The sequence below is a fragment of the Tamandua tetradactyla genome, chromosome 7 (assembly GCF_023851605.1).
Source record: "Tamandua tetradactyla isolate mTamTet1 chromosome 7, mTamTet1.pri, whole genome shotgun sequence".
Lineage (NCBI taxonomy): Eukaryota > Metazoa > Chordata > Mammalia > Pilosa > Myrmecophagidae > Tamandua > Tamandua tetradactyla.
The window spans coordinates 165,531,405-165,558,898 of NC_135333.1; the positions used below are offsets into that span (position 1 = coordinate 165,531,405).

The following is a 27,494-nucleotide window of genomic DNA, read 5'->3' on the forward strand; positions in this document are numbered from 1 at the left end:
GCCCATACCAATTTTTGCAAACAGTTTGTAAAAAGGAAAATTCTTTTTTTTCTGTTAACGTGTGTGGAAAGACATTTAAAGAATATGAGACCTCAGTCTCCCTCCATACAAAATCAGGAACACTGGATTAGCAATCAAGTGACATATTCTTGGCCCAGTCTACCATTATTATTTGGAATTATTTTTGGCAAGTCCTTTAACATATAAGTCATTTAAACATACCTCATAGGGTAGCTTTGAGGATCAGAAGAGGATATGAAATACACGTGTTTAACTGCAAAGCATATGTAAACTTTAACTGATATCTTAGGTGAAGTTGCAGAGCCATTATTATTGATATAAACACTAGTTATTTTTCCTAGCTTTTTCAAAGAGAAGTCATTTAATATATTTTGTATTCTGAAAACTAAATTATCCAGCAGTTCTTTTATTAGAGTATGTCAGAGCATGATTTGCTAGTACTTTTGATTATATAAATCAAATTCTGACATTACAGATAGCAATATATAAAATTCTTTTCCATGAGTATTGGGTCAGCTTTGCTTTTTCTATTAAAGTTTTGTTGCGTGTGTGCACACACTTTTATATTTCTGAGGTTTAAATGACTATATGCCTGACATTGTCTTTTCTTAGATGGAGATGGTGATGGAGAAGGAGCAGCTGGAAAGAAGAAGAAGAAGAAGAAGAAGAAGAAAGGACGTTAGTGTCTTGAGTCACTCACTCTTCATAAGTTAGCAGTGGTTCTTACTGGCATGTCTGAAGTTGCTTAAGATTTAGAATAGGTCAGGAAAATAAATCTAGGCTTAATAGAAAAGTTAATAACTAGCAAATACTTTGGTTTAACAATTATGTTGGTATTTTCTTCAACTGTCATTCAATTCAGCTAAGGGATGTTAATATGGTTTGGTATCATTGTGATGCAAGTTAGGGATGAGTTCCCTAAAACTCACATAATTTAAAACGCTAATTCTGTCAAAGTATAGCTAAAATGGTGCCACCAAGTGGTAATAGAATGAACAGTTTACAGTTCACCAACCGGCTTTGAAATAAGAGATTGTTGATGAACATTTTGGAGTCCTGTTAGTTAAAATTTGTGCATATGGTGAGATGCTATTAATAATTTTTATATTGTACTGTTTCAGATTTGCAAAAATATCCCATTCCTATTTTGTTTCTATAAATGGCAGAGCTAAACACCATCAGAGGACTGAAAATACATTGGGAAGAGTAAGGGAAAACTGGATAGTATTGAGGCATAAAGGCTGTATTGAGGATCAGAACATATTCTAATCTCAGATGTCTTTCTGACTATTGGGGATTATTGAGCATCTGATTATACCTTCCTTTAAAATCTTTCAGGCTACAATTTTATGAATCATAATTTAGGGGCTTTACCTCCATTTTTATCTTTGTTTTGAGAGAAGAACTTGTAATTTTTTAAGGAAGCTCTTGGCTCTTTCAGCCATTATTTCCTAGTTTGTCCAGATGGAATTGAGGTAATTGTCTTTCTGTTCAGACATCCATCCATGCTAGATCCTTTAACTCTCAGCAGAGGAAGTCAATATTCCCTAGACTGCGAAGGCACATGAATCTATATTTGGTGAGCACAGGTTACTTGCATTCCATGTTTCCACCAAGGATTATGATGTCATATTTGTTCCATTCAAAACTCCTTAGACGTGTGACAATGAATGTTATTACCTGAGAATGGCTTAAGAGAGAAAAAATTTCTTCAAATACATTACAAAGCAGGCCAGAGGGAGGAGTGTTAAGCAGCAGTTTGTATTTGCCCTTAATAGAATTCTTTTGCTGATGGATGTTTTAGCATGATGCCACCAACCTTTATTGGGCCTTCCCCTGAAGATGTTGAATTTATTGTTCATTATGATTCTTTCTGAGCACTGTCAAGAGACATTCTTGTCGGATCTTAGTACAAGAGTAGTTATGCTTCTGACTAGGTGAACTGTTTTTATCTCAGGAACACCAAGAACTGTGCAAATAACCTGTCTTTTCTTTTTATGTTATCTGCTGAAACGGTTAGAGCCAAATCTGGGGTTCTATGCTGGCCTTGTTTCAGTTTCTAATTTTTGTTCTTTCATTGTTTTGATTTTTGCTTTCTAATTTACTCTGAATGTCTTGTGGAGGCTTGTAGGCTACCTTAAATCACTTCTGGTATAAGCCAAATAATGTAATCATGTACAGTTTACTTATTTTCCTCATCTGTAAAGTGAAAATTAAAAATTTTAGTTAACGATAACTGCTACATAACTCAATTAACTGTCATGCAACTTTCTGGCATTCCTTATAGCGTTCCTTTCTAAGTCAGGTCTTATAAGAACCATATTACTAGTTCTTACGTACTTAAAAATTTTTAGAAGAAAAAAATTTTTTTTAAAGCATCTTGGGAACACTGTCTTTTGGAATGTGGTTTGGGAATTATCTTATGTTTGCCAAGTAGTAGCTTTTTTCAGGTAACTGAAATTTACCTTTTAGTGTGGTATATGTATGCCTTTAACTTTACCTTTGAAATTGTACTTTTTTAACTTATTTTATTAATACCTAATTAGTTTAAATTTTACTTTTTTGCTGTAGGACTTGTTTCTTCTTTGTTTTTATTTTATTTTATTTGTTATTTATTTTATTTGTTTTTATTTGTGAGAACCATCCTTTATGTGGTTTTCCATCTTGAATGTGGTGAATGAAGAAGAAAACTTATATGTTTGTGCTTTCTACGAAGGCATGTACTTTTGAATACATACGGAGTTCGGAGAAGTTGAGCATTTCTGTTTCTAAGCAGCAGTAATCAGAGAGGAGGTAGCCATGTGCTTGTAACTATAAGAAGATAACATGGAAGTCCTTAAGACAAGGACATATAACAACCATTAGAGACTGAGAAAACTGTAATGATAACTGCTACAAAAGTTAATTCTTTATTTGTATCTCACAGCAAAAGTTCAAACAGACCCTCCCTCAGTTCCAATATGTGACCTGTATCCTAATGGTGTTTTTCCCAAAGGACAAGAGTGCGAGTACCCACCCACACAAGATGGGTAAGGATCATAAAATAACTTCAAATTTGACTTTTTGGAAGTTATAGTTCAGCAATAAAGCAGAATTGATTTTTGTCAGGTGTGCACTGCAGTATCTTAAGAGCTTGTTAGTTTGTTGCAAAGAAAATACAGTAGAAGCCCTCTTATCCAAAATGATGGGGACCAGTAGTAGGTTGATTAATCAAAAAAGTGTGCTAAAGTGGGGATCATAAATAAAAATAAGGGCAGGCCACGGTGGCTCAGCAGCAGAGTTCTTGCCTGCCATGCCGGAGACCGATTCCCGGTGAGAATCGAACCATGCCAGGTTTGATTCCCGGTGCCTGCCCATGTGAAAAAAGAAAAGAAAATCTATAGTTAAAAGGTTTACTTAAAATACACAAATTTGCTTTATTTTTTTACCACTCTTGATATTTGAGCATGAATTTACATTGGTTGTTCACTCTTTTTTTCCATAAACTGTATTCATAATGCACTGTCTATGATTTCATTTTGGGGTTCTATGAAGAGGAACAAAACTGAGTAATCTGAAGGCTGTTGCCTACATCATTACACTTTTTTCCCAAAACCATTTGTAGCTTTTATGTACACTTAGAAGTATTTTTTGTTGACTTGCTTTTATTGAGACTTCAAAGCAATCGATTTTGTTTTAAGATGACACAATTGTAACAGCTGTTACACCTACCTATTTAGATGGCTTAAATAGGTCTGGGAACAAATTTACTGATTCTTGGAAGTGTTCTGAAAGGCACCTTTCAACTAGTGAATAGAAGTTCATGGAGTCCGTCAGTACACAGGGTAGTTAAGAGCACGGAAGCTGTGACCAAACTGTGTTTAAAGCCCAGCCCTTCTTAACTTTGGATTTGGGCAAGTAACTTATCTTGCCTGTACTTTCATTCCTTGACCATTAAATGGACTCTTCGTAGGATTGTTGTGAAGGATAATATATACAGAGCACTTAAAAGATTGGCAGACACATAGTAAGCATTAAGTAAGTGTTGGCTGCTATTATTGTTGTTATTCAAAATAGTAGCCTCTCAGTCATTAATAGTTAGAATACTATGGACATTGGTCAGTGTATTTTACAGAGGGAATCAAGAGCATTGGTTAATCCAGCATTATAATAGTTGGTTAAGAAAGCTTCTACTGTAGCATTATTTCTTCAGCCTCTGTCCTTTGAACATAGAAAAGAATATAATGTCGTTTTTACGCCCTTTTCAATCCCAATTGTGATTACTCTTAGGGCATAAGTCTGTAAGGTTCTGGAGTTTTATGACATGGATTTCTTTTCTTTGAATTGAATTTATCAATCATTATCCCTATCTTAAAGCATTTATTTTTATAATAGCACAGATACATATAATTGTATATCAATACATAAATTCCCATAGTACATATGATGTCATTTATTTTTAAATATAACTTTTAAATTTATTTTCGTTTGTTCCCTCTTCCTTCCCCTCCTTCCAGACCCATGTTAACCACCTAGCAGGTAGCCTTCCATATTTTTCTATGCTTGTATGTGTGTGTGTGTGTGTATATAAGTCTGTTTATGTAAGAGGGATGTGTGGGTTATAGTTTTACAAAAATAGAATCATAGGCACAATTTTCTCTACCTTGCTTTTCTCGTTTAGTGCTACTTTTTAGAAGTCCTTCCAAGTCAATCAGAATAGCTCTAAAATTCTTTTGAATGGTTTCATAATATTCTGTGGTATGAATGTGCCATACTTTATTCCACCATTCTCCAACTGACAGGTGTTTACTTTGTGTCCAATATTTTTGTCACTATAAACTATTTTATAATAAATCTCTCTCTCTCTCTAAGGATGTGTGTGGTGGGATTGTGTGTGTGTGTGTGTATGTGTATATGTCCTTATCTAATGATACTTCTATTTTTATGTGATAGTTTTCCAGGAATAGCATTGCTGAATCAAAGAATGTATTAAATCTTTAGTTTATATTTCCCAGACTAGTAATGATTTTGATCATCTTTTGTTGTTGGCTTTGTTTATGGTATTGTTTGCTTACCTAGGAGTTTTAAATTTTTAAATAGATCATATGCCCATGTTTTGTACTTCTGGATTTCCAAATGGAATTACATTGCCATCTTTAATTGATCTGGAATTTTTTTTTGCTAATTTATTGTCTTTCACATGGCTAGCCAGTTTGCTAGAATTGTATATTAAATAATCCATCCTAAATTGAATAACTGCTTTTGTCATATATTATATTCTCACATATATGGAATCAGTTTCTGAGTTGTTTATTCTCCTCTGCTGAGCCATCTGGCTATTTCTATGCTAATGCTGTATTTAGACTTTATAATTTATTTTGATAATTTGGTAAGACAAGTCATTCTTGGGTTTCATGCCAAAACCATACAGTTCTTTTTGATACTTTCCTTTGCTGTTTCAGTCACACAGTCTTTTATACACACACATACAAAGAAATGCCCCTATTGGAATTTTTATTGTAATTATATTATATTTATGTATTAGTTTTTGAAAATTGTTTTATCACATTGTCTTATTATCCAGTGTCATGGTATATTTTTCCATTGATGCAGTTTTTTTCTTTTTCTCAAATAAGTCTTGTTCCTTTCTTGTTAAATTTAAATCTGTTCTCGAGTGTTTTATGTTTTTTGTTACTGATGTGAATGATATATTTTTATTTCTAGATGCGTATTGCTAAAGTGGAGGAAATAAATTGATTTTCCAAATTTGTTAACAGGTCATTAATATTTTTAACAATGTGAATACTGTGGCACACTAAAGTGATGCTTGATACATGAAAAAAATGCTGATCATACCCACTAGATTGGCTGTTATTAAATGGCAAGGATATGGAGAAATTGGAAGCCTCATGCATTGTTGGTGGTAATGTAAAATATGGCCACTGTGGGAAAGTTTGTTGGTTCCTCAAAAAGTTAAACATAGAATTACCGTATGACTTGAAAATTCCACTCTAGGTACATACTCAAAAGAATTGAGAGCAGGGATCAGATAGTTGTACAACTGTGTTCGTAGTGGCATTGTTCACAGGAGTCAAAAGGTATAAACTTAAGTGTCCATCAACAGATGAGTAGATAAACAGAATGTGGTGCATACACATAAGGAAATATTATTCAGCCATAAAAAGAATGAAGTTCTGATACATGCTACGACATGGATGAACCTTGAAAACATTCTAAGTGAAATAAGCCAGACACAAAGAACAAATATCATTTGATTCCCCTTTATGAAATAGAATAAGCCCGTTCATATAGACAAAAAGTAGATTAGAGGTAACCAGCATGGGAGGTAGAATGGGGAGTTACTGTATAATGGTTTTCTGTTTTGCATGATAAACAAGTTTGGTGATGGATCATGTTGAAGGTAGTACAATATTGTGAAAGTATTTAATGCTACTGAATTGTGTGCTTAATGATGGCAAATTTTCTGTTATATGTATGTCACCACATGCACAAAAATTGAGATTTTGAAAATCTCAAGTTACCTTCCTTTCATTACTATGTTTCTGTTGCAAATTAAACATATATGGAATAACTTACAGTTATCAGGGTGTTTAGGCAGATGTTGCTGAGGTGTCTTTTTAATTATTCCAAAATATCTAATGTTCTTTCTCATCTCGGCACATTTAATCACCTATAAATTGTATTTAAAGAGCTATCCATTAGATACTTAGGAATGTCAAATTGTGTATTTAAAATATCATATTCATTGAGTCATTAAATAAATGAGTTTTTAACAAAAAAAAATTAAACATTATACAGATAGAATAAACTCTGTTTTGAAATAATGGAGGAAGGTATTTATATTATGTACTCATCCCTCAGGGTAAATTTTCTCCTTGAATGTTAAACACATGCTGTCTTAGAGAAATACAAAAAAAGTATGAGTGTGGTTTTTTTTGCTTTTTAGTGAATCTCAGTAATTTTTGACATTCATTTTATCAGTTCTCACTATTTGCAAATAGCTCTGAATCAGTATTCTTATAAAGCCTAAAGGAAATATTAACTATAGTTTCATAATCTTGCCTTCATTTTTTAAAAATAATATTTTATTGAAAAGTGTGAATTATCACAAAGAACTTACCTGTGTAATTACTACCCAAATTGAGTTCATTCTTTTTTTTTAACTTTTTATTTTGAAATAATTTTATACTTACGGAAAAGTTGTGAGAATAGTACAAAGAGCTCCCATATATATCTAACCCAGATTCACTTTTAACGTTTTGTCACATTTGTTTTATTATTCCCTCTCATGTAGCGTTCATTGATGTTCCTTTTCTAACTCGATGTTTACTATGATGGTGGTGGTTGTTTTTTAAATAGCATAACTAACATTCTGGGTGCATTTTCTATGTCATTAAAAACTGGTCTCAAGTTTTTAATAGAACTGGTCATTCTATGACTACATAGAATGAATGAGCTACATTCATGTAGTTTCCAATTTTTTTTTATTCTCTTTTTTTTATTAGAGAACTTGGTTTATAGAAGAAGCATGCAGAAAATACAGACTTCCTATATACTCCCAATTATTATCACCTTGGATTTAATGTAATACATTCGTTTCCAGTTTTTTACCATTAGAATAAATTCTCTGGGGACCATTTTGGTATGTTGTTCAGATCTGATTTTTCTCTTTTTATGGATCTCAGGAAAGTAAAATGAATTTTTTTTTCCAGAAATCGAACCCAGATCTGCATGGCAGTGAGAATTCTGCCACTGACTATCTGTGCACCCCCTGAAGAATTTTTTTGAAGTCTTAATACCTGTTCTAAATTTAGCAGGCAATTTGTGGGATGTGGGGAGGTTGGGACATTTGTTAATTTTACAGCAACACATATTTATTATAGAATAGTTAGAAAATACAGAGAAGTAAAAAGGTGGAAATTAAAATCTCCCTAATTCTGCCAACAAATAAAAACCCTTATTACTATTTAGGTGTCTTTTCTTCTAAAGCCTCTTCTAATATTATAAAGTATTATGAATAATTAGAAATGCTTTTAAAGATGGAATCATAACAGGAAAACAGCCTTTAAATTTGTTCCGTGTCAGTAAAGAAACCCAACAGTATTTCTAGTGGGTAAATAATTTACCTTCTGTGTATACCATAATTTATTTTCTTGAGCTTTTCTTGGACATATTATTTCTAGTTATTTACTATTATAAGCAGTGCTTAAATATTCACATATTGTTTTCACCTTTTTATATGAAAATTTTCAGGCAGGTTGAAAGAATAGCATTTTGCCTTAATTGCTTTGTTTTTGTATATGCGTTGTTCTTGGTTTTATTTTTTATTTAGTTTTGGCTTTTCTGGGCCATTTAAGAATAAAATCTCAGGCATCTTGACTCTTTACTTCTAAAAACTTCAAGCATCTCCCAAGAATAAGGGCAATTTCTAAATTATCATATTTAAGTAAATTAACAATAATCCCCAGTATTTTTTTCTAATTGTCACCAGAACATCATTTTAGTTGGTTTTTGGTTTTGTCTTTTTACCTTTCCCACAAAACCAGGATCTTTCAAAATTCAACAGATTGCGTATGGTTAGAATCCCCAACTTTTCTTTACCTCCCTTGCATTGACATTTTGAAGAAACAAGGCCAGTTGTAGAAAGTATCACATGAAGGAATTTTCCTTCAGTTGTTTCCTTGTGGTGTCATTAAATATCTTCCTCTATTCTTTTATTTTCTTCTGTAAACATTTGTGACAGTGGATGTATACATTTACAATTAGAAAAAAAATCACAAAAGCACATAATATCTGTTTTGAGGAAGGTATAGACAGATTTTCAGGTCAGGTTAGTACTTGCCCTGTTGGCAAATTCAGACCGCTGGGTTTTTAGGACTCTTCAGGTTCTCTCCTTCTCATTTTATGTAGGAAGAGTGTTGGTCCCTCTGACTGTGAATGAAATCTCACTTGATTTTTATTTTTTCTTAAGAGCTCACAAAAGGTATAACTTGGTTTGGGTTGAGTGCAAGTGTATGACTACTTGTATTTCGGAAACTTTGCTGACATTTAATAAACTGAAAATGTAATTTATTTTTATCTAAAATGTCTTCAATTACTTAGTCTCTTTTTATCTCCCTCAGCTTTTTGTGCTTGTTCTATTTACTAAATAACTAATACTGTGTGTTATGCCTATTCCAAAGGCAAACAGCTGCTTGGAGAACTACCAGTGAAGAAAAGAAAGCATTAGATCAAGCTAGTGAGGAGATTTGGAATGATTTTCGAGAAGCTGCAGAAGCACATCGACAAGTTAGAAAATACGTTATGAGCTGGATCAAGCCTGGGATGACAATGATAGAAATCTGGTAAAATGAACACATTTTTGTAAGAACATGATAAAACTTTTTTTTGTATTTAACTCTCCAATTATAATATTTGGGTTTCATTATGGCTTTGCTAAAATTAACAGTTCTAAAAATCTATGCTAAATTTTTCTCATAGCATAGTTGCTATGAGAGGAAGCTATAAGAGGGATATATGCTTGAACCTCAGCCTCTGTTTTATGTATTCATACATTTATGTACATATGCACATATACACATGAGACCAAAGCTCATTTTCTCTCTGGAAACCTGTTTTGCTATCTAAAACTAACAATTCAGATTAAGAAATTAAAATTTTGTGATAACTTGGAGAATGTTCCTAGACCCAAAACACATATAATACAAAAACAAAAAATTAAAGCAATTGTTTCTTCAGTTATTCCCTTTGGGAAATTATTAGCTGTAAAGGCAACTTAAATCTCTGATTCAGATGGTTATCAAAATATGCAGCAGGTGAGCCTGGCCCTGGTATCGTGGAATCAGCGATGCCTTCCTGACCAAAAAGGGGAGAGGAAATGTAACCAAATAAGGTATCAGTGGCTAAGAGAGTTCAAATAGAGTTGTGAGGCTATGGTGGAGGCTACTCTTAGGCAAGCTTTAGCTAGATATTGCTATTTATCATGGTTTGCCAACCCCAAACCAACTCCATTCCTCTTAACCCTAAAGAACACCTAGGGCTCTATCTGAGATTCTACAAAAGTTTCATGCACTAAGATACTTTCCAGAAACCTTCAACCCCCAGATGTTTCCTAGGCCAGATAAGTCCTGGAACCTAGAGGGGCCAGCCTCTCCCAGAGCATGAACTTGTTCTATCCCCCTATCCCGTATTGTGGATACCTCTTTCCAACATGAAAATATTAGAATGAGCATAACCCAAATAACCCTAAAGATTGGGAGAAGGATCAAAGGAGAAGGAGGAGTTATAACAGAGAAAATAGAATTTAACAAATGAGTATGACTGCCGAATCATTATATTGATATTTCTTTTAGTCTCCAGTGTCTTAGAGTACCTATGATTACTTATCAAAATATATTTTGAAATGTTTTGCTTTTTGTATATATGTTATACAATAAAAAATGTTATAAAATATGTAACATTTTTATGTATATATATATGTAATATGTACATATGTATATATGTAATAAATAATATGTAATCAGCATTTAAATTAGTCTTAAAACTAGAATATTACTTTGTAGTAAACTAAGTTAAAGCAGATTTTTTTCTCCACATTTCTAGTGTAATTAAATTCCTTGTCTTTCAGAAATGAGCTACTATTTTTATGACATCAGAATTTATTCACATCCAGAAAGTACTTACATCACTCCAGAATGCAATTTAGGGGCTTTAATAAATTTTCTGGACTTGATGAGCTTTAATGGATATATGGATCAGAATGTAAAAAGAAACCTTTTTCTTTTAGTGAGAAGTTGGAAGATTGTTCACGCAAGCTGATAAAAGAGAATGGCTTAAATGCAGGCCTGGCATTCCCTACTGGGTGTTCTCTCAATAACTGTGCAGCCCATTATACTCCCAATGCTGGTGATACAACAGTATTACAGTATGATGACATCTGTAAGATAGACTTTGGAACGCACATAAGTGGTGAGTTCTTGGAAATAATTCCCACTGCACCCTTCCCCTGCCCAAAACTCTAGTCTTGTCCTGTTGAATGGGACCACATATACTGAGCTCCCAGTTTTGTTCTCTCCTACATGCTTCTAAGTAGAGCTGTGTTGAAGCAGTTAGCTTTAAAGCAGTCTCACAGAATTGGAGTAAAGGGAAAACCACTGGGTAATTGAGATCTACTACCTTTTATATCAAGGCATGAAAATATATTCCTACATCTTTTAATGATGCAGGTCATTATTTCAGACATCATTTATTGACACAGTAACAACAAAATTTTATTTAGAATTTTTAAGTTCACCAATTTTTATATACTTAGCTTTTCTAAATTTTCTCCGAAACCCTGGTAAACACCTTGTTATTCTTACTTAATAGGTAAGAAAAACAAGTTTCAATTAAGTACTTAACTGTGGTTATAATAAACTGGGATAAGTGCTTAGGGTCTTTAGGTCCTGTATATTTTTTCTGCCCTGCTCTGCCTTTCCTTAGTTATGCAATCTTTTCTTGCTTTGATTTGTTCTTGACTAATTTTTTTGCATAACTGCCTGGGCAAGTACTAAATTGGTATGGCCTTGGAGTAATATAGATCCTGGAATTGCTCTTTTCATTCTGAAACATTTATATACTTGATACTCTTGCCTCTTGATTATGAGTGATTGTTGGGTGCTTGGGGATACTCCTCTCAATTGAAGTCATTGTTTTATTTTCCTTTTAACTACCAAGGTTAATAGAGTTAAGCTGATAGAGTAGATGAATTAGTATGTGATAAGTAACTTAATAATTTTTTCTTTCAGGTAGAATTATTGACTGTGCTTTCACTGTCACTTTTAATCCCAAATATGATACATTATTAAAAGCTGTTAAAGATGCCACTAACACTGGAATAAAGGTATGTGAACTGTAAGCACCGTTTTGTTCAACATATTTTGAGTACTTTATAGTCTGTTTATGTTCTTTGTGTTAAGATAAGTAAGCTTTGATTCCCCACCCTTGGGGTCTTAATAGGGTAATTGTATATAGTGTAACACTAACTTATACAGGAAATTGTAATGTGCAAAGCAGCTTTTCTTATTGTCTTTGGTTTTAAAATATTAGGTGGGAAATTAAATTCTGTTCTTTGTATAACAAAGTACATATAATCCTGTTTTTAGTGTGCCGGAATTGATGTTCGTCTATGTGATGTTGGTGAGGCCATCCAAGAGGTTATGGAATCCTATGAAGTTGAAATAGATGGGAAGACATATCAAGGTATATTTTAAATTATCTTATTTTGAAATGAATGTTATCCCTGCAGAATTAATTTGCTAAACTACTGTTGAGTACTTTCTTTTGGGTTATTATATCTTAGAAATGTAAAGAAAGAAAATGGGATCTGGTAGCTGGTAACAAGACACTTTGAGATCTAATCCTAGGGTGTTCAAAGTGCAAACTAAGATTTCTGTGACTAGCAAAGCAAGACCAGAGGCCTTTTGCATTGATGGCTCCCCAGCCTCCCCCCTTTTTTTTCCTAGTTGCATTTAGAATTTGGAGGCCAGTTAACACCTGTGTCCCTTTAGTCTTTCCTAGCCACTGCTAGGTTGCAGTCTCAGAGTTGCTTATGATTTCCAAATATTTTCTCCCATTATTTAGGTTGTCATTTCACTTTTTTGATAATGTCCTTAGATGCATAAAAGTTTTAAACTTTGATGAAGCCCAGTTTATCTACGTTTTCATTTCTTGCTCATGCTTTTGGTGTCATATCTAAGAATTCATTGCCATATACAAGGTCCCAAGGATTTTCCCTCATGTTTTCTTCTAAGTGTTTTAGGGTTTTTAGCTCTTACATTTAGTTCTTTTGTCCACTTTGGGTTAATTTTTGTACATGGTATGAGGTAGACAGTTATATGAAAAGAAGAAACAGAGTTTCATTCTTTGGCAGGTAGGTACCCAGTTTTACCACCATCATTTGTTGAAGAGACTATTCTTTCTGCATTGAGTAGACTTGGCACCCTTATCAAAGTCCGTTCAAATAGATATGTGGGTTCATTCCTGAATTCTTAATTCTCTTTCATTGGTCTGTCTTTATGTCAGTACTGTATGGTTGATCATATTATATCTGATAAGAATTTAATATCCAAAATATATTAAAAACTTCCACTCAATAAAAGACAGGTAACCCAATCAAAAAATGGGTGATGGTCTTGAACACTTACTCATTTCTTTAATAATATATACAAATGGAAAATAAACATATGAAAAGATATTCGACATCTTTAGCCATTAGGGAAATATAAATCAAAACCACATGCACCTGTTGAATGGCTGTTATTTGAAAAACAGAAAATAATTGCTGGTGAGGATGTGGAGAAACTGGAACCTTTATGTCCATCAACAGATGAATGAATAAACAAAATGTGGTACATACACACAATAGAGTATTATTCATCCTTAGACGAAGTTCTGATACATGCTACAACATGAATGAACCTTGACAATGAAATAAGCCAGGGCAGGCATGTATTGTATGATTCCATCTCTATGAGATATCTAGAATAAGCCAATTCATTGAGACAGAATGTAAGTTAGAGGTCACAGGGGCTAAGGGAAGGGGTCATTGGGAAGTAATTGCATAATGGGTAAAGAGTTTCTGTTTTGGATGATGAATAAGTTTAGTAATGTAAGTTAATTGATGTGGTGAAATTAGCTAAACCCAATCACCTCTAAGAACCCAAGGTTCTTTGACTCTAATAGGGCTAATGATATCACAGTTTGTTTTGATAAATGTGAATTATATAACAGTGCTTAGAATTGATTAGATATTCAATAAATATTTGTCCCCTGTCCCCAATTTTGGAATTGGTGTTGCAGTAAATTTACTTTAAACTTTTTTAGCTGAGTGCTCAAACTTTAGTGCTTATTCAGATTCCTCTGTCAAATCCTTTTCCATTCTCTCTTAGGACATTACCTACTTACAAGGAAAGTAGCCAAACAGGCCTGAAATCCCTAAACTTTTTACCATGTTGCAAGAAGAAAACTCCACCTCTCATCAATTCTGTGTTCGTTAAGGAAGAAGAATCCCTTTATTCAATATTCATCCTGTTTACTTTGCTATAGCCCCTAATTCCTCCCTTTTCCTAAAACTCAGCCTTTCCCCAGTGGAGTAGAATGAAAATCACAGCACTATATTGCCTCCTGTGATTTGAATATTCTGTATTTGTTTCTAGTTATTGTCATGTGCAAATGTTTTAATTTATTGAAAAGCAGGGGGCTTGAATCTACTTATAAGACAAACCCACTTTTTCCATGTGTTCTAGCTGAAGCCATAAGAGGAACAGACCTTTTTTAAAGGCAAGAAAGTAGTGTATCTTGTATCCAGTTTGCTTTTCTTTATAAAATGTTTAGTCCAATTCTTTAAAAAGCTTAGAACTAGTTTTAGGATTTGCTGCTTCTGTTAACACCTCGGATTTAGTAACATGAGTTTCCCAGATGCAGTATTGCAATCCTGGAGGAAATTAAGCTCAAAAGAATAAATCCAGGTTATTTTGAGAAATTTGTGGGATTAGAACATAGGCTTTTAACTCCCAAGTTCAATGAGCCAAATGAACTATGTTTTGTTTTTTCCAGATTAGGTTTCTACAGCATTCACTTTGCCTCAGTCCTCAACAGCCTCATTCCTAGAACTCTTCTTCCTACCTTCCTCTCCAGGTTAAACAAAGGAAGAAGGAAAGCCCACTTTCCAAGGTCTTAGGAACCCCTGCAGTATCCTCCATTACCCTCAGCAGGTGCCAGATGTTGTGATCTGGGTAACTTAATAACTGTTTTTTTTCTTTTGAAGGACATTTTAAAATCCAGTCCAGTTTCTGCAGTCTCATTCCCCAGGCTGTATCCTCTCTATTAGGGAAAATCAGAGGAAGATAGAAAGTTCAGGGTTGCTCAGTACCTCTGTAGTCCCATCAAGTCCAGACTCCTTTTGCTTTTGCTGAATTGTCCTGGTGCATAGCTTCCATTTCCACGATCACCTCACAGGCCAGGGTGTCTGTTGGTGCCTTGGATACCTAAAGGAAAAAAGGCAGAAGGAACATAACGGGCCCTAAAATAGCCTCTTGGAAGTCTCATTCAACTACTCTGCTCACCTCATTGTCCAGAACTTAGTCCTTTAATCGTATCAAGCTGCAAAAAGCTAAGATGTATAGTTTTTAATTTTTTAAAAATTTTAGATGCCAGGGAGTCTAGATAAAAATCAGACTTTTTTACTGAAGAGGAAAGGAAGGATAGGTATGGAGATAAATAACTAATAGTCTCTAGCATAGATTGTTCTTTTTTTTTTTTTTTACATGGGCAGGCAATGGGAATTGAACCCAGGTCCTCTGGCATGGCAGGCAAGCATCCTTGCCTGCTGAGCCACTGTGGCCTACCCATAGATTGTTCATTTTGACTACTAGTCATTTATATGCACCTTTGATGTGCAAAGAACATATTCCCCATGACAGTCTCAAATTATTGTATATAGTCCAGTAGTCTTTAAGTTACTGGATCTGTCACAGTTCACTATCTCTGTGAGATAAATAGACTTGTTTTTGAATTCTTGATGTGTTTCTTATAGTGCAGAAAACTATAAAGAAAAGTTACGTGCCCCTAACATACCCATTTATAATGGCAGACAAAGAATAAGATAACACAATAAAAGGCCCCTTTCACAAAAGTAGAAAATAGAAAGCAGCTTCATTAGCCTGTAACAATTTTCAACTCCTAAGTAACAGAAATAGTGGTAGAAAATTCCTTGTTTAGCCCTCTGGCAGCCCCTGTTTGCTCCTCTTGTGAAGGAAGTCCCTGTTCCATTGGCCTTTGCAGTCCTGGCTTTGTCCTTTGGTAGACACTGGAGAAGGTGCCCTTCGTGGGTACTGCACAGCTTTCATAGCCTACTTCCTGCTTGTACAGTTCAGATGTTAAATAATGCTTAGGGGTTTAATAGACACAGGCTTTTGCAGACCAGGCTGCTGTTTTTTGGTAAAGATCCTTTTCACACTTTAATAGGCTGATCAGTCAGGTTGCAAATAACCATAGACAGGGTTTATTTCTTTACATCAGTTTTAAGCCTGATGACCACTCTTGTCCTTTACTTATTGGTTCTTCTGTTCTACCTGTCCTCCAGCCTTTAAATTATTCGTGAATTTCTTGAGACTATTTGAAATAATACGGTTAGCAAGAAGGCAGCACACTATGCCTTTGCCATCTATGCTAGCTCTTTAGCGAGGATGCTTGATAGAAACTTGGGGTCAGCTGATTTTTTCTTGGCTGGGCTTTGGTTACACCACTTAAAAAATACTTTGAAGTACAGGAGCAGTTGAATTCCAAGTTCCACATTTTGTGACTCTCAGTCAACTTGGATTGTAGTCCACAAGCAGTCTGTTTAATGTTAATCTGACTAGCTCTAGACAGATTATTTCTCTTTTATGAGAATTTGCTGAAATTCTTATAAATTTCAACAACCACCACCATATGCCAATGTCTTGAATTTTTACTTTCATTTTTACTTTTGTTGAAATCCTTCAGCTTTGGTTGGTATGTGGTCTGTATTGGCATGGCAAGTTATAATTTGAATTAATGTTTAGTCACCACAAACAGTTCCATCCTGCAATATTGGACTCCTTAATATCTGCCTTCTTACCTCTTCCACTAAGTCAGTGCAACATTTTTTTCTTTTTTGGGGGGGCGGGATGGGCAGCCTCCAGGAATCAAACGCAGGTCTCTGGCATGGCAGATGAGACAGTGCAACATTTTTAGTTCTATTTCAGTACCCTACTTTTGATACTAGTTATTTTATTAATCAAGATTCTTAGTTGAAGACAACAAAATCATTTTCACTAGATCAAAAAGAAAAGGATTAGATAACTTATAATATCAGGACGATGAAGAAATAGTCTATATGCTGAGCCTCCAAGAGCAGTTCCAAAACCACAGTAGAATTGGGCCATCAGAGGAGTGACTTCAGCTACCTTGATCAGGAAGATGTAGAACTGAAAAGTTGCCATTATAGCTATAGATTTCGCTCCTTCTGTCAGTCATAACATGTATCAGGAAAAATGGACACCCATATAACTTTGCCTATAGCTTGTTCACGTTAGGCTGTTAAAGCTAAGAAACCTTAAGAGTATTTGATTGGTTTATGCAGTCAGTTTGCTAGGTCTTGGGGAAATAGTAATGATTGCTGAATTTTAAGATCAGTTTAACTAATTTATATAAGGAGGATTTTTTAAATTAGGTAACTGAGAACTTTAGTTTCCAGCAAATGATCATATGTTTAAAAGGTTTCTGTACATCTTTGTAATATACTTCTCTTTACTTCATTGTTAACGATTTGGAAAAAATTAACTTGCTGCCTAATTCTGTGTAAAAGGTAGCCTTACTAAGGATACTAAAATTATTGTAGGACTAGATTAAAAAAAAATTATTGTGAAATATAACCCTGAAAGTGCATGAGGTATAAAAATTTAACTGAACGATTGTAAAAGTTGTATGACCTCACCCCTTGAGAAATAGAATATTGCCAGCATTCCAGAACCTCCAGCGCTGTAGACTCCTTCCCCGTTATAGAGCCCTTTAGTGAACCATTGTCTTGATTATTAAGGTATTTGCATTTGCTTTTCTTTATAGCTTTACTAATTATGCATCCCCAAATTATGTTTAATTTTGAACTTGATATAAATGAAATTGTACTTTGTATATAAGTATGCCATCTTTTGCTCCTGTCTTTTGGATTTATTGTTGCATTATCCCTACTTCTTCATTATTTTTTTTTAATTAATTAACGGAAAAAAAAGAAATTAACCCAACATTTAGAAATCATACCATTCTACATATGCAATCGGTAATTCTTAACATCATCACATAGATGCATGATCATCGTTTCTTAGTACATTTGCATCGGTTTAGAAGAGCTAGCAACACAACCGAAAAAGATATAGAATGTTACTATAGAGAAAAGTAATAAAAGTAATAATAATAGTAAAAAAAAAACAAAAAAAAACAAACAAACACACAAACAAAACCTATAGCTCAGATGCAGCTTCATTCAGTGTTTTAACATGATTACTTTACAATTAGGTATTATCGTGCTGTCCATTTTTGAGTTTTTGTATCTAGTCCTGTTGCACAGTCTGTATCCCTTCAGCTCCAATTGCCCATCATCTTACCCTGTTTCTACCTCCTGCTGGACTCTGTTACCAATGACATATTCCAAATTTATTCTCGATTGTCCGTTCACATCAGTGGGACCATACAGTATTTGTCCTTTAGTTTTTGGCTAGACTCACTCAGCATAATGATCTTTAGGTCCATCCATGTTATTACATGCTTCATAAGTTTATCCTGTCTTAAAGCTGCATAATATTCCATCGTATGTATATACCACAGTTTGTTTAGCTACTCTTCTGTTGATGGAGATTTTGGCTGTTTCCATCTCTTTGCAATTGTAAATAATGCTGCTATAAACATTGGTGTGCAAATGTCCGTTTGTGTCTTTGCCCTTAGGTCCTTTGAGTAGATACCCAGCAATGGTATTCCTGGGTTGTATGGCAATTCTATATTCAGCTTTTTGAGGAACCGCCAAACTGCCTTCCACAGTGGTTGCACCATTTGACATTCCCACCAACAGTGGATAAGTGTGCCTCTTTCTCCGCATCCTCTCCAGCACTTGTCATTTTCTGTTTTGTTGATAATGGCCATTCTGGTGGGTGTGAGATGATATCTCATTGTGGTTTTGATTTGCATTTCTCTAATGGCCAGGGACATTGAGCATCTCTTCATGTGCCTTTTGGCCATTTGTATTTCCTCTTCTGATAGGTGTCTGTTCAAGTCTTTTTCCCATTTTATAATTGGGTTGGCTGTCTTTTTGTGTTGAGTTGGACAATCTCTTTATAAATTCTGGATACTAGACCTTTATCTGATATGTCATTTCCAAATATTGTCTCCCATTGTGTAGGCTGTCTTTCTACTTTCTTGATGAAGTTCTTTGATGCACAAAAGTGTTTAATTTTGAGGAGCTCCCATTTATTTATTTCCTTCTTCAGTTCTCTTGCTTTAGGTTTAAGGTCCATAAAACCGCCTCCAATTGTAAGTTTCATAAGATATCTCCCTACATTTTCCTCTAAGTGTTTTATGGTCTTAGACCTAATGTTTAGATCTTTGATCCATTTTGAGTTAACTTTTGTATAGGGTGTGAGATACGGGTCTTCTTTCATTCTTTTGCATATGGATATCCAGTTCTCTAGGCACCATTTATTGAAGAGACTGTTCTGTCCCAGGTGAGTTAGCTTGACTGCCTTATCAAAGATCAAATGTCCATAGATGAGAGGGTCTATATCTGAGCACTCTATTCGATTCCATTGGTCGATATATCTATCTTTATGCCAATACCATGCTGTTTTGACCACTGTGGCTTCATAATATGCCTTAAAGTCAGGCAGCGCGAGACCTCCAGCTTCGTTTTTTTTCCTCAAGATGTTTTTAGCAATTTGGGGCACCCTGCCCTTCCAGATAAATTTACTTATTGGTTTTTCTATTTCTGAAAAATAAGTTGTTGGGATTTTGATTGGTATTGCATTGAATCTGTAGATCAGTTTAGGTAGGATTGACATCTTAACTATATTTAGTCTTCCAGTCCATGAACACGGTATGCCCTTCCATCTATTTAGGTCTTCTGTGATTTCTTTTAGCAGTTTTTTGTAGTTTTCTTTATATAGGATTTTTGTCTCTTTAGTTAAATTTATTCCTAGGTATTTTATTCTTTTAGTTGCAATTGTAAATGGGATTCGTTTCTTGATTTCCCCCTCAGCTTGTTCATTACTAGTGTATAGAAATGCTACAGATTTTTAAATGTTGATCTTGTAACCTGCTACTTTGCTGTACTCATTTATTAGCTCTAGTAGTTTTGTTGTGGATTTTTCCGGGTTTTCGACATATAGTATCATATCGTCTGCAAACAGTGATAGTTTTACTTCTTCCTTTCCAATTTTGATGCCTTGTATTTCTTTTTCGTGTCTAATTGCTCTGGCTAGAATCTCCAACACAATGTTGAATAATAGTGGTGATAGTGGACATCCTTGTCTTGTTCCTGATCTTAGGGGGAAAGTTTTCAATTTTTCCCCATTGAGGATGATATTAGCTGTGGGTTTTTCATATATTCCCTCTATCATTTTAAGGAAGTTCCCTTGTATTCCTATCTTTTGAAGTGTTTTCAACAGGAAAGGATGTTGAATCTTGTCGAATGCCTTCTCTGCATCAATTGAGATGATCATGTGATTTTTCTGCTTTGATTTGTTGATATGGTGTATTACATTAATTGATTTTCTTATGTTGAACCATCCTTGCATACCTGGGATGAATCCTACTTGGTCATGATGTATAATTCTTTTAATGTGTTGTTGGATGCGATTTGCTAGAATTTTATTGAGGATTTTTGCATCTATATTCATTAGAGAGATTGGTCTGTAGTTTTCTTTTTTTGTAATATCTTTGCCTGGTTTTGGTATGAGGGTGATGTTGGCTTCATAGAATGAATTAGGTAGTTTTCCCTCCACTTTGATTTTTTTGAAGAGTTTGAGGAGAGTTGGTACTAATTCTTTCTGGAATGTTTGGTAGAATTCACATGTGAAGCCATCTGGTCCTGAACTTTTCTTTTTGGGAAGCTTTTGAATGACTAATTCAATTTCTTTACTTGTGATTGGTTTGTTGAGGTCATCTATTTCTTCTTGAGTCAAAGTTGGTTGTTCATGTCTTTCCAGGAACCCGTCCATTTCATCTAAATTGTTGTATTTATTAGCGTAAAGTTGTTCATAGTATCCTGTTATTACCTCCTTTATTTCTGTGAGGTCAGTGGTTATGTCTCCTCTTCCATTTATGATCTTATTTATTTGCGTCCTCTCTCTTCTTCTTTTTGTCAATCTTGCTAAGGGCCCATCAATCTTATTGATTTTCTCATAGAACCAACTTCTGGTCTTATTGATTTTCTCTCTTGTTTTCATGTTTTCAATTTCATTTATTTCTGCTCTAAATTTGTTATTTCTTTCATTTTGCTTGCTTTGGGGTTAGTTTGCTGTTCTTTCTCCAGTTCTTCCAAGTGGACAGTTAATTCCTGCATTTTTGCCTTTTCTTCTTTTCTGATATAGGCATTTAGGGCAATAAATTTCCCTCTTAGCACTGCCTTTGCTGCATCCCATAAGTTTTGATATGTTGTGTTTTCATTTTCATTCGCCTCGAGGTATTTACTAATTTCTCTTGCAATTTCTTCTTTGACCCACTCGTTGTTTAAGAGTGTATTGTTGAGCCTCCATGTATTTGTGAATATTCTGGCACTCCGCCTATTATTGATTTCCAACTTCATTCCTTTATGATCCGACAAAGTGCTGTGTACGATTTCAATCTTTTTAAATTTGTTAAGACTTGCTTTGTTACCCAGCATATGGTCTATCTTTGAGAATGATCCATGAGCACTTGAGAAAAAGGTGTATCCTGCTGTGTGGAATGTAATGTCCTATAAATGTCTGTTAAGTCTAGCTCATTTATAGTAATATTCAGATTCTCTATTTCTTTATTGATCCTCTGTCTAGATGTTCTGTCCATTGATGAGAGTGGTGAATTGAAGTCTCCAACTATTATGGTATATGAGTCTATTTCCCTTTTCAGTGTTTGCAGTGTATTCCTCACGTATTTTGGGGCATTCTGGTTCGGTGCGTAAATATTTATGATTGTTATGTCTTCTTGTTTAATTGTTCCTTTTATTAGTAGATAGTGTCCTTCTTTGTCTCTTTTAACTGCTTTACATTTGAAGTCTAATTTGTTGGATATTCTTAGAGCCACTCCTGCTCTTTTCTGGTTGTTATTTGCATGAAATATCTTTTCCCAACCTTTCACTTTCAACCTATATTTATCTTTGGGTCTAAGATGTGTTTCCTGTAGACAGCATATAGAAGGATCCTGTTTTTTAATCCATTCTGCCAGTCTATGTCTTTTGATTGGGGAATTCAGTCCATTAACGTTTAGAGTTATTACTGTTTGGATAATATTTTCCTCTAACATTTTGCCTTTTGTATTATATATATCATATCTGATTTTCCTTCTTTCTACACTCTTCTCCATACCTCTCTCTTCTGTCTTTTTGTATCTGACTCTAGTGCTCCCTTTAGTATTTCTTGCAGAGCTAGTCTCTTGGTCACAAATTCTCTCAGTGACTTTTTGTCTGAGAATGTTTTAATTTCTCCTTCATTTTTGAAGGACAATTTTGCCAGATATAGGAGTCTTGGTTGGCAGTTTTTCTCTTTTAGTAACTTAAATATATCATCCCACTGTCTTCTAGCTTCCATGGTTTCTGCTGAGAAATCTACACATAGTCTTATTGGGTTTCCCTTGTATGTGATGGATTGCTTTTCTCTTGTTGCTTTCAAGATCCTCTCTTTCTCTTTGACCTCTGACATTCTAACTAGTAAGTGTTTTGGAGACCGCCTATTTGGGTCTAATCTCTTTGGGGTGTGCTGCACTTCTTGGATCTGTAATTTTAGGTCTTTCATAAGAGTTGGGAAATTTTCAGTGATAATTTCTTCCATTAGTTTTTCTCCTCCTTTTCCCTTCTCTTCTCCTTCTGGGACACCCACAACACGTATATTTGTGCGGTTCATATTGTCCTTGAGTTCCCTGATACCCTGATCAAATTTTTCCATTCTTTTCCGGATAGTTTCTGTTTGTTTTTGGAAGTCAGATGTTCCATCCTCCAAATCACTAATTCTATCTTCTGTCTCTTTAAATCTATCATTGTAGGTATCCATTGTTTTCTCCATCTTTTCTACTTTATCCTTCACTTCCATAAGTTCTGTGATTTGTTTTTTTCAGTTTTTCTATTTCTTCTTTTTGTTCAGCCCATGTCTTCTTCATGTCCTCCCTCAATTTATCGATTTCGTTTTTGAAGAGGTTTTCCATTTCTGTTCGTATATTCAGCATTAGTTGTCTCAGCTCCTGTATCTCATTTGAACTATTGGTTTGTTCCTTTGACTGGGCCATATTTTCAATTTTCTGAGCGTGATCCGTTATCTTCTGCTGGCGTCTGGGCATTTAGTCAAATCTCCCTGGGTGTTGGACCCCACAGGTTGAAAGATTTTTCTGTGAAATCTCTGGGTTCTGTTTTTCCTATCCTGTCCAGTAGGTGGCGCTCGTGGCACACGTTTGTCTACGGGTTCCACTAGTAAAAGTTGCTGTGGGTCCTTTAACTTTGGAAAACTCTCGCCATGGGGGAGGTTCGGCAGCCGAATCAGCTTGGAAGAGTGCCAGCCGGCCCGGGGGTCCGAACGCGGGGAGGGTTGCCGGCCGCCGTAGCCCGGGAGAGCGCCCGTCCGAATTTCCTAGTCGGCCCAAGGCGCCAAGCGTGGCGGGAGGGCGCCAGCTGCTGCAGCCCGAAAGAGTGCACTGTTCCCAGTCGGACCGGGGAGTCACTTGTTTGGAAGGGATCCCCCGGTCACCGTTCTCTGCGGTCTGGGGATTTCCGACCCAACTCTCTCAGTTGGTCCGGGGGGCCTCGCGTGGTGGGGGCGCCAGCCGCCACGGGTCCCGCCCGGGAAAGCCCGCGCCCCTCAGCGATCTCACCGGGGCTGGTTCTCCCAGACAGTCAGCCGTTCCAGGATGGGGTACGCCGTCCCTTTGATCTCCGTCATGGCTCTGGGAGCTGCTCTGTATTGTCTCCACCCCCCCAGTAGCTGTTCTGGAGGAGGAAAGGTGAGGGTGGCAAGGCTGTCGAGGCCGGTGGCGGAGGAGCCGGTGAGGCGGAAGAGGGCACGGTGGTGGTTGGAGAGCTGCCGGAGCAGGAGGAAAAAGGGAAGGATAAGATGGCGGATGGAGCGCCGCCAGAGCAGAAGGGGGAAGAGGGAGAGGAGGGCGGGCTTGCTGGCGGGGCATGATCGCCGCGCCGGGCCGGCGGACAAAGAGGGAGAGGAGGGCAGGCTGGCTGGCGGGGCGTGAGCCCCGCGCCGGGCCGGTGGACAAAGAGGGAATACTTCTTCATTTTTATTGTTGAATAGTATTCCGTTGTGTGAAAATACCACAGTGTGTCTATTCTTTCAACTATTGATCTCAAGACATTTGGGTTGTTTAGAATATGTAGTAAGAAAATTTAAGATTTCATAGTTCTCCCATTTTTCATATTTCTAATTGTATACATGACATTTTATGTTTTTTATTAATACACCATATTTTATCTTGAAAATAACCTCATTTGATGACCCCCATTCTGTCATTATCCATATATTTTTTTCTCCAATCCCGTACTCTTACAGTTTTTAACTAGTAACATTGTAGTAAGCATTTTTTCATATTCCAGTAGATTTCTAATTTGCTTTTAATGACCTTAATGTCAGGTGAGCTCATAGAGCCATATCGTTTTAATGTAAATGCTTGAGCTCTGTACCAGAAGGTCAAGAGATGTTTGTGCTTCTAGAGACCCTGAATATTATTTTCCTATTTATTATGATAGTGAAACCAATCCGTAATCTAAATGGCCATTCCATTGGGCCATATAGAATACATGCTGGAAAAACAGTGCCCATTGTGAAAGGAGGAGAAGCAACAAGAATGGAGGTATGTATGCCATCAACCCTTGTTCTTTTGTGAAAATTATTTTGATTTTTTTTCCAAACCAAAGCGAGTAATAGTTCAAAGTATACAGTATGTTGAGCAAAATTAACTTGCCATCTTTACCTACCCCAGTAGGAACTGGACTGTGTGAATATAAGAAATATAACTGGTCAGACTAGTGCTAAATGAACAGTTGGAGCCATCAAAGAATTGTTTATTCAATACTTGACAAATATTTATTGAATATCTCCTATGTGCTAGTCTCTTTACTAGACACCGTGGACTGAATTAGTGAACAAAACAAAATGCCCTGCCCATGTAAAGCCTACATTCTAATTAGGGGACACAAAGACCAAAAAATACTAAGGAATAAAGCAGGGAAATGTGGATAAAGAATGCCGGGGGATATTTCATGTTGCTTCTCACATGAGGTAGGGAATACTTCACCCTTGAAGTCAAGAGATAGTAATTGATTAGTTCAGAATTTTTCTTCTCTCCCTTTGACCCTTATATATTGTTTTAAGGAAGGAGAAGTGTATGCCATTGAAACCTTTGGCAGCACCGGCAAAGGTGTGGTTCATGATGATATGGAATGTTCACACTACATGAAAAATTTTGATGTTGGACATGTGCCAATAAGGTGAGAAATTTTAACATGACCAAGTTTCTCTTCCCAGTTAACAGCATTTTTTAAAATGTGACACACTTCCGAGGTGGTACAGTTCTGTATCTTTACAATACAGCAAAAAAATTGCCTCTTTTCATTGAGGTAAAAATATTTTCTTCAGATCCGGTTTCCAGTAATAATTTGAGATTTTGCTAGCATTTTAGATTTTTGTTTTTAATATATTCCCATTGGTAAACTTGATTTTTTTTTTTTTAACTTTTGGAGATGAAGTATGGATTTACATCTACTTTTTATGGATATTGAACTCGATGCATGAAAACCCCACCATACTCCTCTATAGATGAATCAGTATTGGGAATTTAACATATACATGAATATACCCATAAATGTGATTAAAATGCCCTCCATCTGGTCCCCTATTTAGCTGGCATATATAATTAGGTACAGGTCTATTATATACTCTGTTTGATTGTTGAAAGAGGCAATAAAAAACATTTTTAAACTTTAATTACCAGATGAAGACAGTTAAAGTTTGGGTTTTTCTTAATGGGGGAAATTAGGTGGTAATTCCAGCTATTAATCTTGGATATTCTTTCCTAGGCTTCCAAGAACAAAACACTTGCTAAATGTTATCAATGAAAACTTTGGCACCCTTGCCTTCTGCCGCAGATGGCTGGATCGCTTGGGAGAGAGTAAATACTTGATGGCTCTGAAGAATCTTTGTGACTTGGGCATTGTAGATCCATATCCCCCATTATGTGACATCAAAGGATCATATACAGCACAGTTTGAGCATACCATATTGTTGCGTCCAACATGTAAAGAAGTTGTCAGCAGAGGAGATGACTATTAAATTTAGTCCAAAGCCACCTCAACATCTTTATTTTCTAAGCTTTGTTTGGAATACATTATACCAGAATTAATTTGCAACATTTTGTCTGTTTTAATAGTGGACCTATGTAATACTTTTATCCATGTTTAAAAAGCAAGGAATTTGATCAGAGGCAAACCTTCTAATGTAATTAACCAAGAAAAAAGCTTTCAGGACTTTTATGTTAACTGTTTTTTCTCCCCTATCTAGGAAAATGCTCTAAAGCTCAAATTAGTTAGGAATGAGGTTTACATTTTGTTTTGAACATGTAAGAGATGCTTTCCAGATATTTATATTACCATATTCGAACTTGAATGCTTTGAATGACTACATCCAGTTCTGCACCAATGCCCTCTGGTGTTGCTTTTTAACCTTCTGGAATCCATTTTCTAAAAAATAAAGACATTTTCAGATCTCAGAGCTGCATTTCAATGTCTGTGGTTATAATTCTGGACAGGAAATCGCTCAACTCACTGGAGGGAAATATGGAGCTTTGTGTCTAGATTGTAAACCTCTACACTGAAAACTTCTGACATAATGGCTTAAACAAGATCTACATAAATGAATATACAGCTTTGGGACTATTTTGCCTTTCTGTATAGGACCATGTTAGTTCTTGTCTTTTCTTCTGTCATTAGAAAGACCCACTAATTAAGAACATAGGAGAATTTTGCCAACTTGAAACCTTGATTAAGTAGAGTGGGAACATTAAGAACCTTTGTCTAGTAGTATTTATTGGGAAATGTACTTCCTAAAAAACAGACCCAAAAGGCATTTAAAGCCACAAAAGCAAGGAAAACCAAGAATACTTTGATGTTTGGGTCTTATTCTACTTAGAAAACCTAAATTGAAGTTATTAGACTTTTTTCATCAGCAAGCCAAATTCTTAAACACCTTCCCTGCCCCTTTATTGACTTGGATTCATTATATTATGGGTGGTATTTCAGGAAGAGAGGTTCCAGTGATCCTGCTAATAGCAGCTAAGGGCTACTATTTGTAAGGTGTAGTAAGTAAATAAGATGTGTCATATTTACTTATTTGAACTGAGCCCCACTACTGATTCAATGAATTGCTTGAATTCTTACACGTAAATGATTTGTTCCAACACAATTTCAAACATGTAAGGAAAAGCCTTAATTTGTTTTAGCACAAGATTTTGCCTCTGGGATACTTTTTAGTTCATATTTTAACATTTGTCTCATAGAAAGCCTGTAATTTCTGTATCTAGATCACTTATTCAAAGCTGTACTTTCAGTATTGGAGCTATAAACAATTGTTATCTTTTGGGATAAAAAGAAAAAAATCTTGTTTTTAGCCATATGGGCCGCGTTTATTATGGTGGTGATGTTCAATAGCTACCTTTGAATAATTTCTCCATTTTCTGTGCTA

The 27,494-nt window shown here is 35.5% G+C and overlaps 1 protein-coding gene across 1 annotated transcript in view; it reads left to right on the forward strand.

Moving 5' to 3' along the window:
• Window positions 1-26,523, forward strand: part of METAP2 (methionyl aminopeptidase 2) — a 31,847-nt gene extending 5,324 nt beyond the window's left edge. Inside the window, exons 3-11 of the mRNA XM_077111680.1 lie at window positions 634-699; window positions 2,948-3,050; window positions 9,204-9,365; window positions 10,808-10,989; window positions 11,808-11,902; window positions 12,165-12,261; window positions 24,506-24,609; window positions 25,131-25,246; window positions 25,835-26,523. Coding sequence (XP_076967795.1) covers window positions 634-699; window positions 2,948-3,050; window positions 9,204-9,365; window positions 10,808-10,989; window positions 11,808-11,902; window positions 12,165-12,261; window positions 24,506-24,609; window positions 25,131-25,246; window positions 25,835-26,087 — 1,178 coding nt within the window. The 3' untranslated portion in view covers window positions 26,088-26,523. The remainder of the gene's footprint in view (window positions 1-633; window positions 700-2,947; window positions 3,051-9,203; window positions 9,366-10,807; window positions 10,990-11,807; window positions 11,903-12,164; window positions 12,262-24,505; window positions 24,610-25,130; window positions 25,247-25,834) is intronic.
• Window positions 26,524-27,494: the final 971 nt, after the last annotated feature.